Source organism: Cyprinodon variegatus, unplaced genomic scaffold (assembly GCF_000732505.1).
Source record: "Cyprinodon variegatus isolate N-32 unplaced genomic scaffold, C_variegatus-1.0 Scaffold174, whole genome shotgun sequence".
NCBI lineage: Eukaryota > Metazoa > Chordata > Actinopteri > Cyprinodontiformes > Cyprinodontidae > Cyprinodon > Cyprinodon variegatus.
The window spans coordinates 1,022,352-1,034,818 of record NW_015150627.1 but is presented as its reverse complement, the minus strand read 5'-3'; the positions used below and the strand labels follow the sequence as shown (position 1 = coordinate 1,034,818).

Genomic DNA, 12,467 nt, shown 5'->3' with positions numbered 1-12,467 from the left:
GTACATTTGAAGTCTTTTTCGGTAATGACAACTTCAAGACATGCTTTATATAAAGAAGCAGCTTTCAGTGCTCAGGTGTGAGTAATATTTTGGGGCCTTTGCCATGCATCCCGATCTTTGCATCTTTTCATAGATTTTCAGTTAGATGAAGTCTTGTAATTCTGTCTCTAAAGGTAACCGAGAGGGTTCCTGGCTGTGTGTTTGGAACCATTATCTTGCTGAAAATCTGCCCTCGTTTCATTACCAGATTCCTGTCAAATCTGTGTCAGTAAACTGTCTTGACTTGACTTGTATTGAGATGCATACAGTCTACCAGTGCTGTAAGCTCAAAATGAGCCCAACATCACGCTGCTCTCTCATCTAAACTCCACTGTTAGTATTGTATTTTTGGCTGATGCATTAATCCACCCAAAAATGTGTGAGCAATGATATCCAAACTGTTACATATATCTGATAGAGGGACACATTGCTTTCTAGATACTGATGATTATCAGCGACTTTTTCACTTTTTTATATTTATAATTTGTATTTGAAGATTTATTCCTCATGAATAATTTATGGACATATTTGTTTTGATTTATTGTATGAATGGGTTACTGGGTTTGTTTCTGACATGTGGTGTTAATTCCTGCTCAATAGTGCTATAAGAAATATATTTACTAACAGAAACATTCACATATTCAGCAACTGCTTTCCTGACTTTAACAGGTCAGTATTATTAGGAAACTTTTGTAGCATTATATATATATATATATATATATATCGAAAAAACAATTAATATCAATTTATCACTCTTAATTTTCGCAAACATAGTTTATTTCAGCTATATAATTATATTTACTTTCTTGATGATATCAAAAAGTCAACATACAATATTTGTTATCTTGGATGATTAGAAGTTCATTATCATATGCTTGGATTTTAGTTTTATTTCTCTCCAATTTGTACCAATGTTAGGCTGGTTTTACCTACATGGTTATATATCAGAAATTAAAAAGATGACAGAGAAGCACATGATGTTTTTATCACATCAAAAAGGGTTGATTAGGATGTGCAGTTGGTGTCTCTGCTGTATGTATACATACAGGTAGCTCCATTCATTTAAGGCTCCATTCAGGTGGATCCACTGTTTCTTAATTGTGAATTTTGTACTACTTTATTTTATAAGCCCCCATCACCATTTATTCTGTATAAAATGATATCAGGTCGAAATAAAAAGCTATTGTTAATATTCTAACTGAGATTGATGGATGTTACTCTCACTTTGCAAATGCTGTTTCTGAAAGTTCCGATTGTGCAGAGCTTTGCAAACTGCTGCAAAAATTTCCCGAAGCAACTTATCTCGAACAGGTCACTTTTATCTCCGGTATACCTCTTCTTACTTGAACTCATGTGACTCATCCCTGCTTTTGTCTCTGATGCTCTCCACGCGTAAGCTGTTAATGGCCGTTAGGCAGAGGAAACAAAACTGTAACCCTGAGGCTGTCAGCACTACACAGATGAGTCAACGCCTTTCAGAGTGTGCAGCGTTGCTTCAACAGATTTTTCTGTGATGGCTGCCACATCAAGAAAAGGTTACATGGTGTCGTTTGCCTGAGCTTGCGGGGACATGCTTATAAACTGCTCCCTAAAAATAGTTAAAATTATCTTAGTTTAGTGGCTTTTATTTAGCTTGTTAAGAGTGATGAACTAAAGTAACAGTTTGGTAAAGACAGCATATAAATATGGTTAGTTTTTTCAGACACTTTGAGGTTAAATTTATATTCTGAAAAGCCAAGAGTTGAAATGTAAGCATATTTGATTAAAAACAAGCAATAAATGAAATGAAATATTAATGAGTCTACAGGAAAATGTACACTGCTATGAAACAAAACTTTGTTCCAATTATTTTTTTTACATTTGGTGTTAAAGGAGACTCTCTTCATGGAGAGAGCCATTGGTGTACTTAACTTTTTTGGTAAAAAGTGTTCAGTCATGGATCACGTCCAAAAATCTTTTATGAAACGTAGTCAATAGGATCTGGTTCAGGGTTCATAATAGGATGAATGAAGATCCAGTATGTTTAGGAGGGCTGACCCTGAGAGAAGGAACTGGAGAATAGAGCTAGGAAGAGGGACATCTGAGCTCCCCCCTGAACCTGTTTACTACTGCGGCCTAATGTTGGAGTAGCAGAAAGGAAGAAGAATGGATGGAGGGATGTATTAATGTATGGATGAATAAATGAATGAATGAATGAATGGGTTGGTGGGTGGATGAATGGATTGATGGATGGGTGAATGGATGGGTTGGTGGGTGAATGGATTGATAGATGGGTGAATGGATGGGTTGGTGGGTGAATGGATTGATGGATGTGTGAATGGATGGGTTGGTGGGTGAATGGGTGAATGGACTGATGGATGTGTGAATGGATGGGTTGGTGGGTAAATGGATTGATTGGTTGGTGGGTGGGTGAATGGATGGATGGTGGGTGAATGGATTGATGGATGGGTGAATGGATGGGTTGGTGGGTGAATGGATTGATTGGTTGGTGGGTGGGTGAATGGATGGGTTGGTGGGTGAATGGCTGAATGGATTGATGGATGGGTGAATGGATGGATGGATGGATGGATAGATGTAGATATCATGGATATCATTTCTCACACTTTACAAATAAAAATATATCGTTTTACAGAGAGGGGTGTCCGAAATCTTACTTAAACTTTGTCAGTCAGTGGGACTTTTTAAAGGCAATGTGGCTACTGCTTTGAGGAGCACAGCCTTGAGGTAGGTGCAATATTCTGGGCACTATACAGATGTACAGCATGGCTAAAACATTTTCAAAGTAAAATCTACATTAGTCAGATTGGTATTTCGTTCTATTATATTCTATTCTATTAATTCATTTTTATTTTTCTATTATTACATTATTTTATAAGCTGCTATCACATTGTTTCACATTTCTTTTTCTGATTTTTTTATAAAAACTACATGGATATTATACTGAACATGAAAAATGCTTTTTTATTGCTTATTTGTAAACCACATTTATTTATTCCGTGCATTGTTGTGTGATGGTTTTACTGCACGTGAATTTGTTAATATTCTATGTGTTGTTGGAGGAAGGGCGTATAATATAATAGAGACCATAAGGATGCCAATATGCTTCTTGTTACCCAACTACCTCTAACCAGCTAGGGCTTAAAGTTCAACATTTTATATACAGTGAGTCCTTTCAAAGGGTGAGATAATCAGTAGCTGGATTAACCACAAAATAGGTGGACTGCCCTTCTTTTGAAGCCACTTCAAGCTTTTGGAATCCTGAGGTAAGTCAGTCTTTCTCATAGAGGACAGAATGTATGCATAGTGCAATTATTACTGCATTATTACTTCCTCATGAGGAACCTTTTGATTAGTTTGATTAGTTTATATCTGCAGCAGTTGCAGACGAATGACTTCCCAGATATATATGCTACAGTGCCGGGAGTGCTGCTAAATTATTGTTTACTCAAAGCGGCAACAATGTGGTGGGGGGGATCTTGCAAATTTTACAAATTGAATGGAAGTGAGTAATTGTTTGGATGGATATATGTTTCTGTGTAGAGATTGGATGATTTTGTCTTGAAAAGTGGCTTGAGATTAAATTTGTTGTAAATTGGTAACAGAATTTGAACAAACTGAACTGAACGATATTATAAAATCCTATGTATTATTCCTCAAATAATTCTTCCTACTAAAATAATTTGTTAAAAGTTCCCATGGGACAAATACTTAGTTGCAAGATCTACAGGCCACTAATTATCTGGTTTTTACAAAGTGCATATGAAAGAGATTAGTCAAATCTTGAACTATGACAAAAAACAACAAAAACCTCTGTGGTTTAGAAAGCAACTCTAAGCAAGACTAAGAAATGTGCAGACATTAAAAAATGCAAAACAAGATGTGTTGGAAACTAACTTTGGCCAAAGCATTAGATAATTGGCAAAAATATACAAATGTTTTAAACCAAGAGAGAAATAATAAAGCATGAAGCTGTTATGGTTCACTGGTACATGCTGAATTGTAGCATAAAATAACTGATGGGAAAGTTAACCACAGAGTTAATCATGGGTTGTCTATGTTAAAGCTGAATAGAAAATTCTATTTTATGTACAAGTCAACTATGGACTTAATAAAAAAGAATGTAAAAAATCTTTGTAGCACAGCTCAGAATTGAAACTCATTGAGCTGTTTTGGGGAATTTGAAACCGACCATACTTGTAAGAGAACTACAGTGAAAAAGCATGCAAATACAACAGGTTACATCTGCAAAGAGAGGCAAGTCTTTTATAGCAAGGCCTGTTCTTTTAAAATGAAAATAAATCTATCATCTAGTTCTGGAAAAAAGGAGAAGGGTGTTATTCACACTTATATACAACAATTCTTATAAACAATTAACTTGTGGCTTTCTTATCCAGATTTGATACAATCTACTAATACGGCTATATTCAGTAGGCTGTAATATTATTTAATAGTTAATTTATCATAGTAATTAACTTCAAAAGTCCTAATGAGAGTACTGTCTTTTTCAAGGGAGTCAGGGACAGCGGCATATATCCCAGCAATTCAACACATTACATAAGATTTCATAGGACTATTTAAAAGCTTTAACTAAAACCATAGATTCATTTCACAAACCTTTGCGCAAGAGTTTAAACTGGCCTATTGAAACCAGTTCCCTTAACTTCCAATCTTTTTATAAATTGTTCTATGTTGTGGGGGTAGAATACTGAAATGCTACCTTACCAATGTCAATGCAGACAGTTGGTGCAGACAGTTGCACTGTTTCTTGTGAGGATAAAGAATTCAGTCCGGCTGTTTTAGGTTTAATATTTTCATGCAGATACAGAGATGGGTACAGTACCACAAAATTTTACTCAATAGTACCACTACTTCAATTTTTTTACTCAAGTAAAAGTAAAAAAAATATTTGGTGAAAAGTCTACTTGAGTACAGAGTAATTGTTTGGATTCTAACATCTAATTTAATGTTTAGAAATGATGCAGATTGACTTTAAGTGCATGATCCGGTATTTAAAAGACTTAAATGCATAAAGAATACAAATAAATATCATAATTATGTAAGAACAAATATATGCAGAGGAAATACCTTTACCAAAAACAATGTTTCCCACATAAAACTTAGGAAACCAACCTTTACAGTGAGAGCTGTATGTATTCCAGGATAAATGACTTCCACCGATAATATCTGTTTACTGTATGTTTATCTGATCTTGAAATAGTTCAAATTACTCACAGAGGATGGAGTAGTCAGAGATTTTACTCAAGTAGGGTTAGTGATACTTTAGAGGAATATTACTCAAGTAAAAGTAAGAGATACGGCACATTAGAAACTACCAAGAAAAATATTTATTTTTTTGTTACTCAAGTAAATGTAAACTGTGTAAAAGTAACTAGTCACTACCCACCTCTGGGCAGATATGAGGACAGCCAGATGTAAAATACCCTTATAAATACCAATGAATGAGCCTATGATTCTCCATTGCCAGCCAGGCAACACGTGTATGTATAGTTCACAGTGGTATTTATGAGGCTTACAGTTTGTGAAAAACCTCAATACGGAATTTTGTAAAGGCAGCCATAATTTAAGAAAAAAACTCTAATACTAATTTACTGAAAGTAACCTTATATGCATAGTAGTTTGAACCCTATTACTTCAGTGAGCTTTGCCAAAACTGTTAGTTTTTTTTGTTTTATATACTAGCAAATGGCATGGTTTCAGATGTAAAAAAAAAAGCAGAAAGGTGAAATCAACTCATATTATTGTAATGTTGTTGGGGATTTAGAGTGTCCTCTGAAAGTCTTGAGTGTAGCTGGTTAGTGTTGTTAAGGATCAGTGGGCCAGAGTGGATTGCTGTGATGCAATCTCTTAGTTAGGGAATCTATTATTTGCTTGTATTTAGCTAAAAGTGTTCGCCGGTTACTGAGACAACGAGTGAGGATTAATACATCTCAATTGAAACTTTTCTCACATTCTCCTCTTTTCAACCAAAAGTGTTTTATTAGATTTACCAACAGAAAGTAGTGCGTAAACCTGAAACTAAAGAAAAACAAAACAAAGCTGAGGTTGTTCCACACATTTGCAATCAAGGTGAAAATTCAACTGAAGAAACTCCTTGTTTTTTCATACATCCACCTGTGACACAGCAATCAGCTTTGAACCACACCTCAGCGAAAGCCAATCGGAATCCAAAGCTCATCTTAAAAGGCCTCCGATACACACCTGTCTGCTCCTGTGGGCAGGTGGCGGATGTGCTGTCTGACTTCATTTAGATGACAACGTTTCAACTCACCTCCAGCCCCTCCTCCCCCCATCGTAGCTAAAGCTTCATCAGTGTCATTCCTCGCGGACTCTTACTGCGTTTCTTGTCTCATCTTAACCGGTCCGGCAGAAGACCGCCATGGTTGTGCCTGGTTCTACCAGAGGTTTCTTCCCAACGGGGAGGTTTTCCTCTCCACTTTCGCTGCATGCTTGCTCATCATGGACAGGTTCTCTCAACCTGTGTTATCCAATTGGACTTCCATCTTCCAGGTCCCTGAGTGAAGCTCTAGAATCAGCTCATGCAATTCACCTGATCTCCCCTTAAAGCTCAGCATACCGTGTCGCTAACCAGCAGTCTACAGACTGAACATCTATCTGACTTCTATGACTATGACTTCATCTATCTCCATTCCACCACCAGTTTCAGGCCTGGGGGGAAACAGCCCTATTATTTGCTCCTGTTAATGCATAGCTATCAAAATTGAGTTCTATGTTTCCTGCCGAGGTCTGAGCACCAAAGACAAAGTCATTATATCAATAAATTTCTCCTAATTGTCTTCTTTGTGTGAGTTTTTCAGATTGAAATGAGTGTTGCTGTGGGACAAAGTGCACCAGGCTTTAGCTTCACATCAGTCTTTGTCCTCCTGACTTTTTGCCTGCCCCACTGTGTGATCGTTCTTCTGATCCAGCCCAGTGACCAATGCTGTCTGTCTCACAAGTGTTAAACCAACCCAGGGGGACTTTAGCCAAGACCCCCTGCTTTGCAGAGCAGAGGACTTTGGCTTAATTTAATTGAGAAGCTGAGAGTGAAAGAGGTCAAAGCAGATGCTTCATCAGCTGTGAGGTAGCAAATTCTTATGCATTGCTGATTTCCGATAGACCATAAATCTCATTGCTAATACAAAAGATGTACAGGGGAATATTTGAAGGGGATTTATACACAACAGCTTCAGCATTTTTCCTCCTTTTCTTCTCAATGCTCTTCTCAAGAAACAGAGATTTTTTTTTTAAGAGCTTAACAGGAAAGACGGTACGTGAGTCTGAGATCTGCAGATGCAGGTCCACCACAACGTCACATGACACAGATTTCCTCTTTGACACATAATGCTTTCTGCTACACGAGCAGGGCTGAGCCACACAATTAAACTGCCTCTGCAGGAGGACGCTATGGTGTTTTGAGAACTACTCCACCATGCAGTCCACCATGAATGTCAATGGACATCTGAGGCAAAACAGCCAGGAGAACTGCAATCTGGATAACACTCTCAAGAAGAAAGCTGCTCTGTGGTACCGACGCTCACTGAGGGGGAACAGTGACCGACAACGATCGAGCACTGGCTCCCTTCCCAGAGGTTACAAGGTGAGACAAATGCTAAAGTGCATTTTGTTTGCTGTTAACATCTGTAAAGCCTGACATGCTGTATTCTTATCAAGTAGTGCTAAAAGTTTCTTTAAAATATGTTTAACTAAATGTTTAAAACAAGGTGACAAAAACTAGATTGTTTTAGCTGAAAAACTAAAATAATTTAGGATTTTTATTACTTTTTACATGCATGCATTGTGTAAATATTGTCATCTGAATAAGAGCTATTTGTTTATTTATTTATTTTAAGTTTAATGCTTTTAAAATATCTTAAAGGGAAACTTTGCATTCTCCCTTTGCAGCCTAAACTAACCCACAGCAACTCCTTGGTTGATTATGCAGACCCACAAAGGTGAATATACCTAATGTGCATTTAAAAATTAAATCCAACTTTGATTTACAGTTATTTAAGATCTGTAAAAAACAAAAAACAAAAACAAAAAAACAATATGTCTGAAATTAATGATTTTTGCATTTATCATCTATACAGAACTAGTGTTGTGTTGGAAAAACAGGACAATGAGACATTTGGTTTTGACATACAGGTATGTAATTTTATATTTGATTAACTTTCTGTATTATGCATTTCAAATATTAAGCTTAGAGGTAATTTGCAGTCAGGCTTTTGTCTCAGTATATACTGCATCTGTTTTGCAGACTTACGGTGTGCAGCTAAACAGTACATCTGAAGTGGAGATGTGCACCTTTGTTTGCAAGGTGAAGGAAGACAGCGTGGCTGAAAGTGCTGGCTTGACCGCAGGTAATCCACCCACTTCCTTGCGAACCTATAGACCCTGCACATGGTCTCATGCACACATCAAGAATCTTACCTAAATATCAATGGAAATATCACTTACCACATGTAAGCTGAGCATGGTATGGTGGGTGGTATACATCTTTTCTAAGCTGTTTTTATTTTTTGTTGTCATAGGGGATGTTATTGTCACTATCAACTCGGTCAGCATAGAAGGATTGTCTCATCAACACATTCTGAATCTTATCATAGAATCAACCAACACCCTAAAGTAAGTGATTCTTTTCTTGGCAACAGCAAAATAAATAAAAAAATCATCATGATTTTGTAACAGGATTTTGTTTGGTTTCAGGTTGGAGACTGTGTGTGGTAACGTCGTCAAGAAGATCGAGCTGGAGAAGAAACGCAACCAGCTCCAGGTTCGTTCCTGTAGTATTTCTAGATTTAAAGTGACATAGCCTCATAATCTCTCAAAAACCCTGCAGAAGGATGGAATATTTGCACTCTGATATTTAAAGGTTACACAGTTTTTTTTCACATGATTTAAAATATGTATATAAAAACAAACTTTTCACACTTCATTTGCATCTTCTTAAAAAAAAAAGGCACACCAGGAACTGGTCATTAACTGGACTTATGTAACCACTAATCTCACAAAGCCCTGGTTTTTACTGTTACTCAACAAAAGCAAACAAATTCAAAGAACAAATATGCTAAGCTAATCCAAGCCTCTAACAATTTCTACAAATAAAAGAGAATGGATAAGAAATTTAATTTCCAAAACATTTTCATACAAACTCATGCCTATATGATATATTAGTGTCTTGAAGGAGAGGCTCTATTGTCAGCCGTCTTTGAACTTAGCATGACTTTCTCTATGACTCTCTGCCAATAACAGCGTGCAGCCTGGGTTTTATTGTCCAGACTGACAGTCCAATAACTGAACAATATAAAAGAAAAAAAAAAGATTCCAAGTTTATTGTCCATAACTGGGTTTTTCGCTCACTCCAATAACATATTTGAACATCAGTTCCACCAGACACCACAGTCCTGTTCTCTGCTTGGCTGACAGGGAAATCCTGGCATAAAAGCTGTGGTTCTAGCTTGAAGGTTACTCTGAATTCACAACCAAATGATATGCCTAAAGTACATAAGAACAAGATGAAAGTAAAAAAATCATAAAAAAAATATTTTAACTATTGGTTCTCATCAACTTCCACTGGCTTCTTGAACAAACCTTCCTTGGTTCTACTTCTTTTCATGTCTCAGATGCCAACTTTGGTCAGCATTATTTTGTCATTCTAGACGACCGAAGAGAGATAAGATTTTCTGATTGATTTAAACTTCCTTCTTCAGAAAAGAGAAAAGAAAGAATGTAAACAATCCGGCCGAGTAGATCAAACTGTTTCCTGATTAGAGCTTTTTTAACACTAAAGTAGTACTTCTACGGAACAAAAAGACATTTTCTTACTAAAGATATATATATAGACTTATTTAATGTTTAAATTTATTTTATTATTGATAATTGTTGATTCGTTTTAAAGTTTACTTTTTTCCTAAATTGGAGATGAGTCATGAGAAATTAGGCTTGAATGGCTAAGTATTTATACAAAATGTAAGGATATCATGAAAATGTTGATATTCTGAAGAGTCAATAGTTACTATGTAATAAATGGTCTTTTATTGCTAAATCTAGAAATTCCTGCAAGACTTCACTTTGTAACAGTGAACTATGTGATTAGTCAGATCAGGTGCTCTTTGCATTACACCCTCAAAATATAAACTGTCCATGTTTGGTGTCAAAACATTACAAGCTATAAGAAGCCCTAACCTTCCCACAGACACTCAGCTGCAAGCTAAAAATGTCCACTCTGTTTTTGAGCCACACACTTTGCTGTGGCTCAACCTGCAGCTCAGTTTTCTGATTCAAAAAAACTCTCTTTTAGTCAAATGGGTCATTCTGAGTTTATAAATGTCCTGACACATATAAGAAGAATTTAACCGTGTGTTTTTTTTCTGCCCATGCAGCAGTCTTTGCGTGAGAAGTTGAAGGAGCTTCAAGCGCTCACATTACAGGAAAAAGGTCTGATGCGAGGTGAGAGCTCAGCTGTCAGACCACAGCACTTCCTTTCTCACTGCCTCTATCATTTCTCCTAAGCAGCTCTGTGATGCGAATTACTGTAGGGTGTCAACTACAGATCAATTAGATATAGGTGTTCCCCTGAGAAATGCATAATATACATTTGTCCAACTTCCTGTTGCATACAGTATTTCTCGGTAATTGGGCATTAGTGTGACAGAAATTCTGCTGTATTTTCAGATAATTTAAATGACAGCAGCCTCAATCTCTTGATGGATGCATCAGCTGTTCTGGGCTCCCCCAGGGGTCGCCGTTTTTCCAGTGATAGCAGCTACAGGAGTGGGATGACAGACGACAGTGACCTGGCCAGTGTGTTTGGCGATCCAAACTCGCCCAGTCCATACAGCGCAGCCAGCACCACAGATGATGGTTGCTTCTTCTCAAAAGACTTCCCCATGCATGACGGGCCAAGAAGAATGTCTTCGGGCTCCAGCCTCAAGCACAAGGCCGTCAGCCGCTCCAGCAGCTCCAGTCTGGCTGGCAGCAGCACCTCTTTGTCTCCGTCCTGGGATGAAACAAGGATCTCATCCTTGTTTGGGACTCTTCCCAGGAAAGGCAGGAGAGCCAGTGTGCGCAAACAGATCTTTAAGTTAATTCCTGGACTTCAACGATCAGTCGAAGAGGAAGAGATGGGAACCCCTTAAACTGTTCCTCATGAGCTCCTTGTGCCAGTTTGACATAAAGAGCTCTCCATGGTTGTAGCAATAAAGACACTTTGATGAAGTGTTTCCTCACACTTCAAGTGAAGACACATTGTTTACTCAGCGCATTCTGAGCCCTAATGGTGAGCTACTGTGAGTTCAACCTTTGGACTAAAATCTCAGTGCACAAGCATTACGAAAATGTGTTGGAGAATGTAAGAGAGAGTATAATGTATAATAGATGGACGTATATCCTGCTAACTTGAATTCTCTGTGCAACTCTCACAGAGCAGCATTAACTCCTCATGCAATACTCTGTATTTTAAAACAATGCTGTTTAGATCAAAATGAATGAATTGGATAAAAAAGGTAAGCAGCACTTTAAAGACTTTCAGGTGCTTGAAACCAAAACCAAATCTGTGAACCATATACATGATCATAACAGGATGTGGGCATGAGCGTACTACTTAGCTTATTTTTTCCATTTCCAAATTTACTCTCGAGGCCTAGAGGATACAACTTAGTTTCAGTCCACAGAGCCAGTGAAACTGCTTTTCTAAAACGTTACTGTTCTGTATATGAAAGCAATAGTTTGTAAATAATTTGTGCTTTATATTCTGCACCAAAATAAGAATTGTATATATGTATGTATAAAAAGGCTTTTAATCAATAAATCTTGTTGCTATGCAGCCAGTGTACCACAATCTTTATAAAGTGTATGCACCTAACAGGAAGAAAGTGAACTATGTCTGTGCAATCATAGCATGCAAATTATTTTGGTTACCCAACCGAAGCAGCTAATAGGCAGTTCTACTACGTAAGCACACAGCATAGCTGTTTCCTGCTGCAGCTGAAGAGATAAAAAAAAGACTAACTGCCACTGGGCACCAGGAAACCATGATAACCCCAACTGAGTCATGTTTCACTTGAAAACATTTCATGATGATGCAGTAAGAGAGATACGAATCTTATCCCTTGGTGGTTTGGTAAGTCTGCTAACTGCAGTATTTTTCTATACTCAAATAAATAACAGAAAGGTCCTCATTCAGTACAACTCATTGAGCGATGCAAGTGTTTGACCCCAACACCTCCTAACCAGAAATCTGGTGTCACCCATTGTCCATTTGACAAAAAGATCAATAATTCAGTCAATTAAAAATGTTCTTGAATTAAGCTTTTGTACATGAAGAATACCTGCACATAGAGTAACTTCCATTTTCCATTTTCTCCACTGAAAATGAGCAAACAAAGAGGTAAAAAGCAGTGCCCAGA

The 12,467-nt window shown here is 37.3% G+C and overlaps 1 protein-coding gene across 1 annotated transcript; it reads left to right on the top strand.

Moving 5' to 3' along the window:
- Positions 1-7,387: 7,387 nt before the first annotated feature.
- cytip (cytohesin 1 interacting protein) lies at positions 7,388-11,875 on the top strand. The gene is made up of 8 exons (XM_015378527.1): positions 7,388-7,657; positions 7,963-8,012; positions 8,151-8,205; positions 8,318-8,420; positions 8,592-8,685; positions 8,767-8,833; positions 10,443-10,509; positions 10,735-11,875. Exons 1-8 carry the CDS (start codon positions 7,490-7,492, stop codon positions 11,196-11,198), a joined length of 1,068 nt encoding a protein of 355 aa, XP_015234013.1. The 5' UTR covers positions 7,388-7,489; the 3' UTR covers positions 11,199-11,875.
- The last annotated feature ends 592 nt before the right edge of the window (positions 11,876-12,467 follow it).

What these genes read in the sequence shown, in the direction of transcription:
- cytip (XM_015378527.1), top strand. Translation starts at nt 7,490, where the DNA reads ATGCAGTCCACCATGAATGTCAATGGACATCTGAGGCAAAACAGCCAG. An exon ending in AAGTGCTGGCTTGACCGCAG is followed by an intron (nt 8,421 to 8,591) that starts GTAATCCACCCA and finishes TTGTTGTCATAG; the next exon opens with GGGATGTTATTGTCACTATC. An exon ending in GAATCAACCAACACCCTAAA is followed by an intron (nt 8,686 to 8,766) that starts GTAAGTGATTCT and finishes GTTTGGTTTCAG; the next exon opens with GTTGGAGACTGTGTGTGGTA.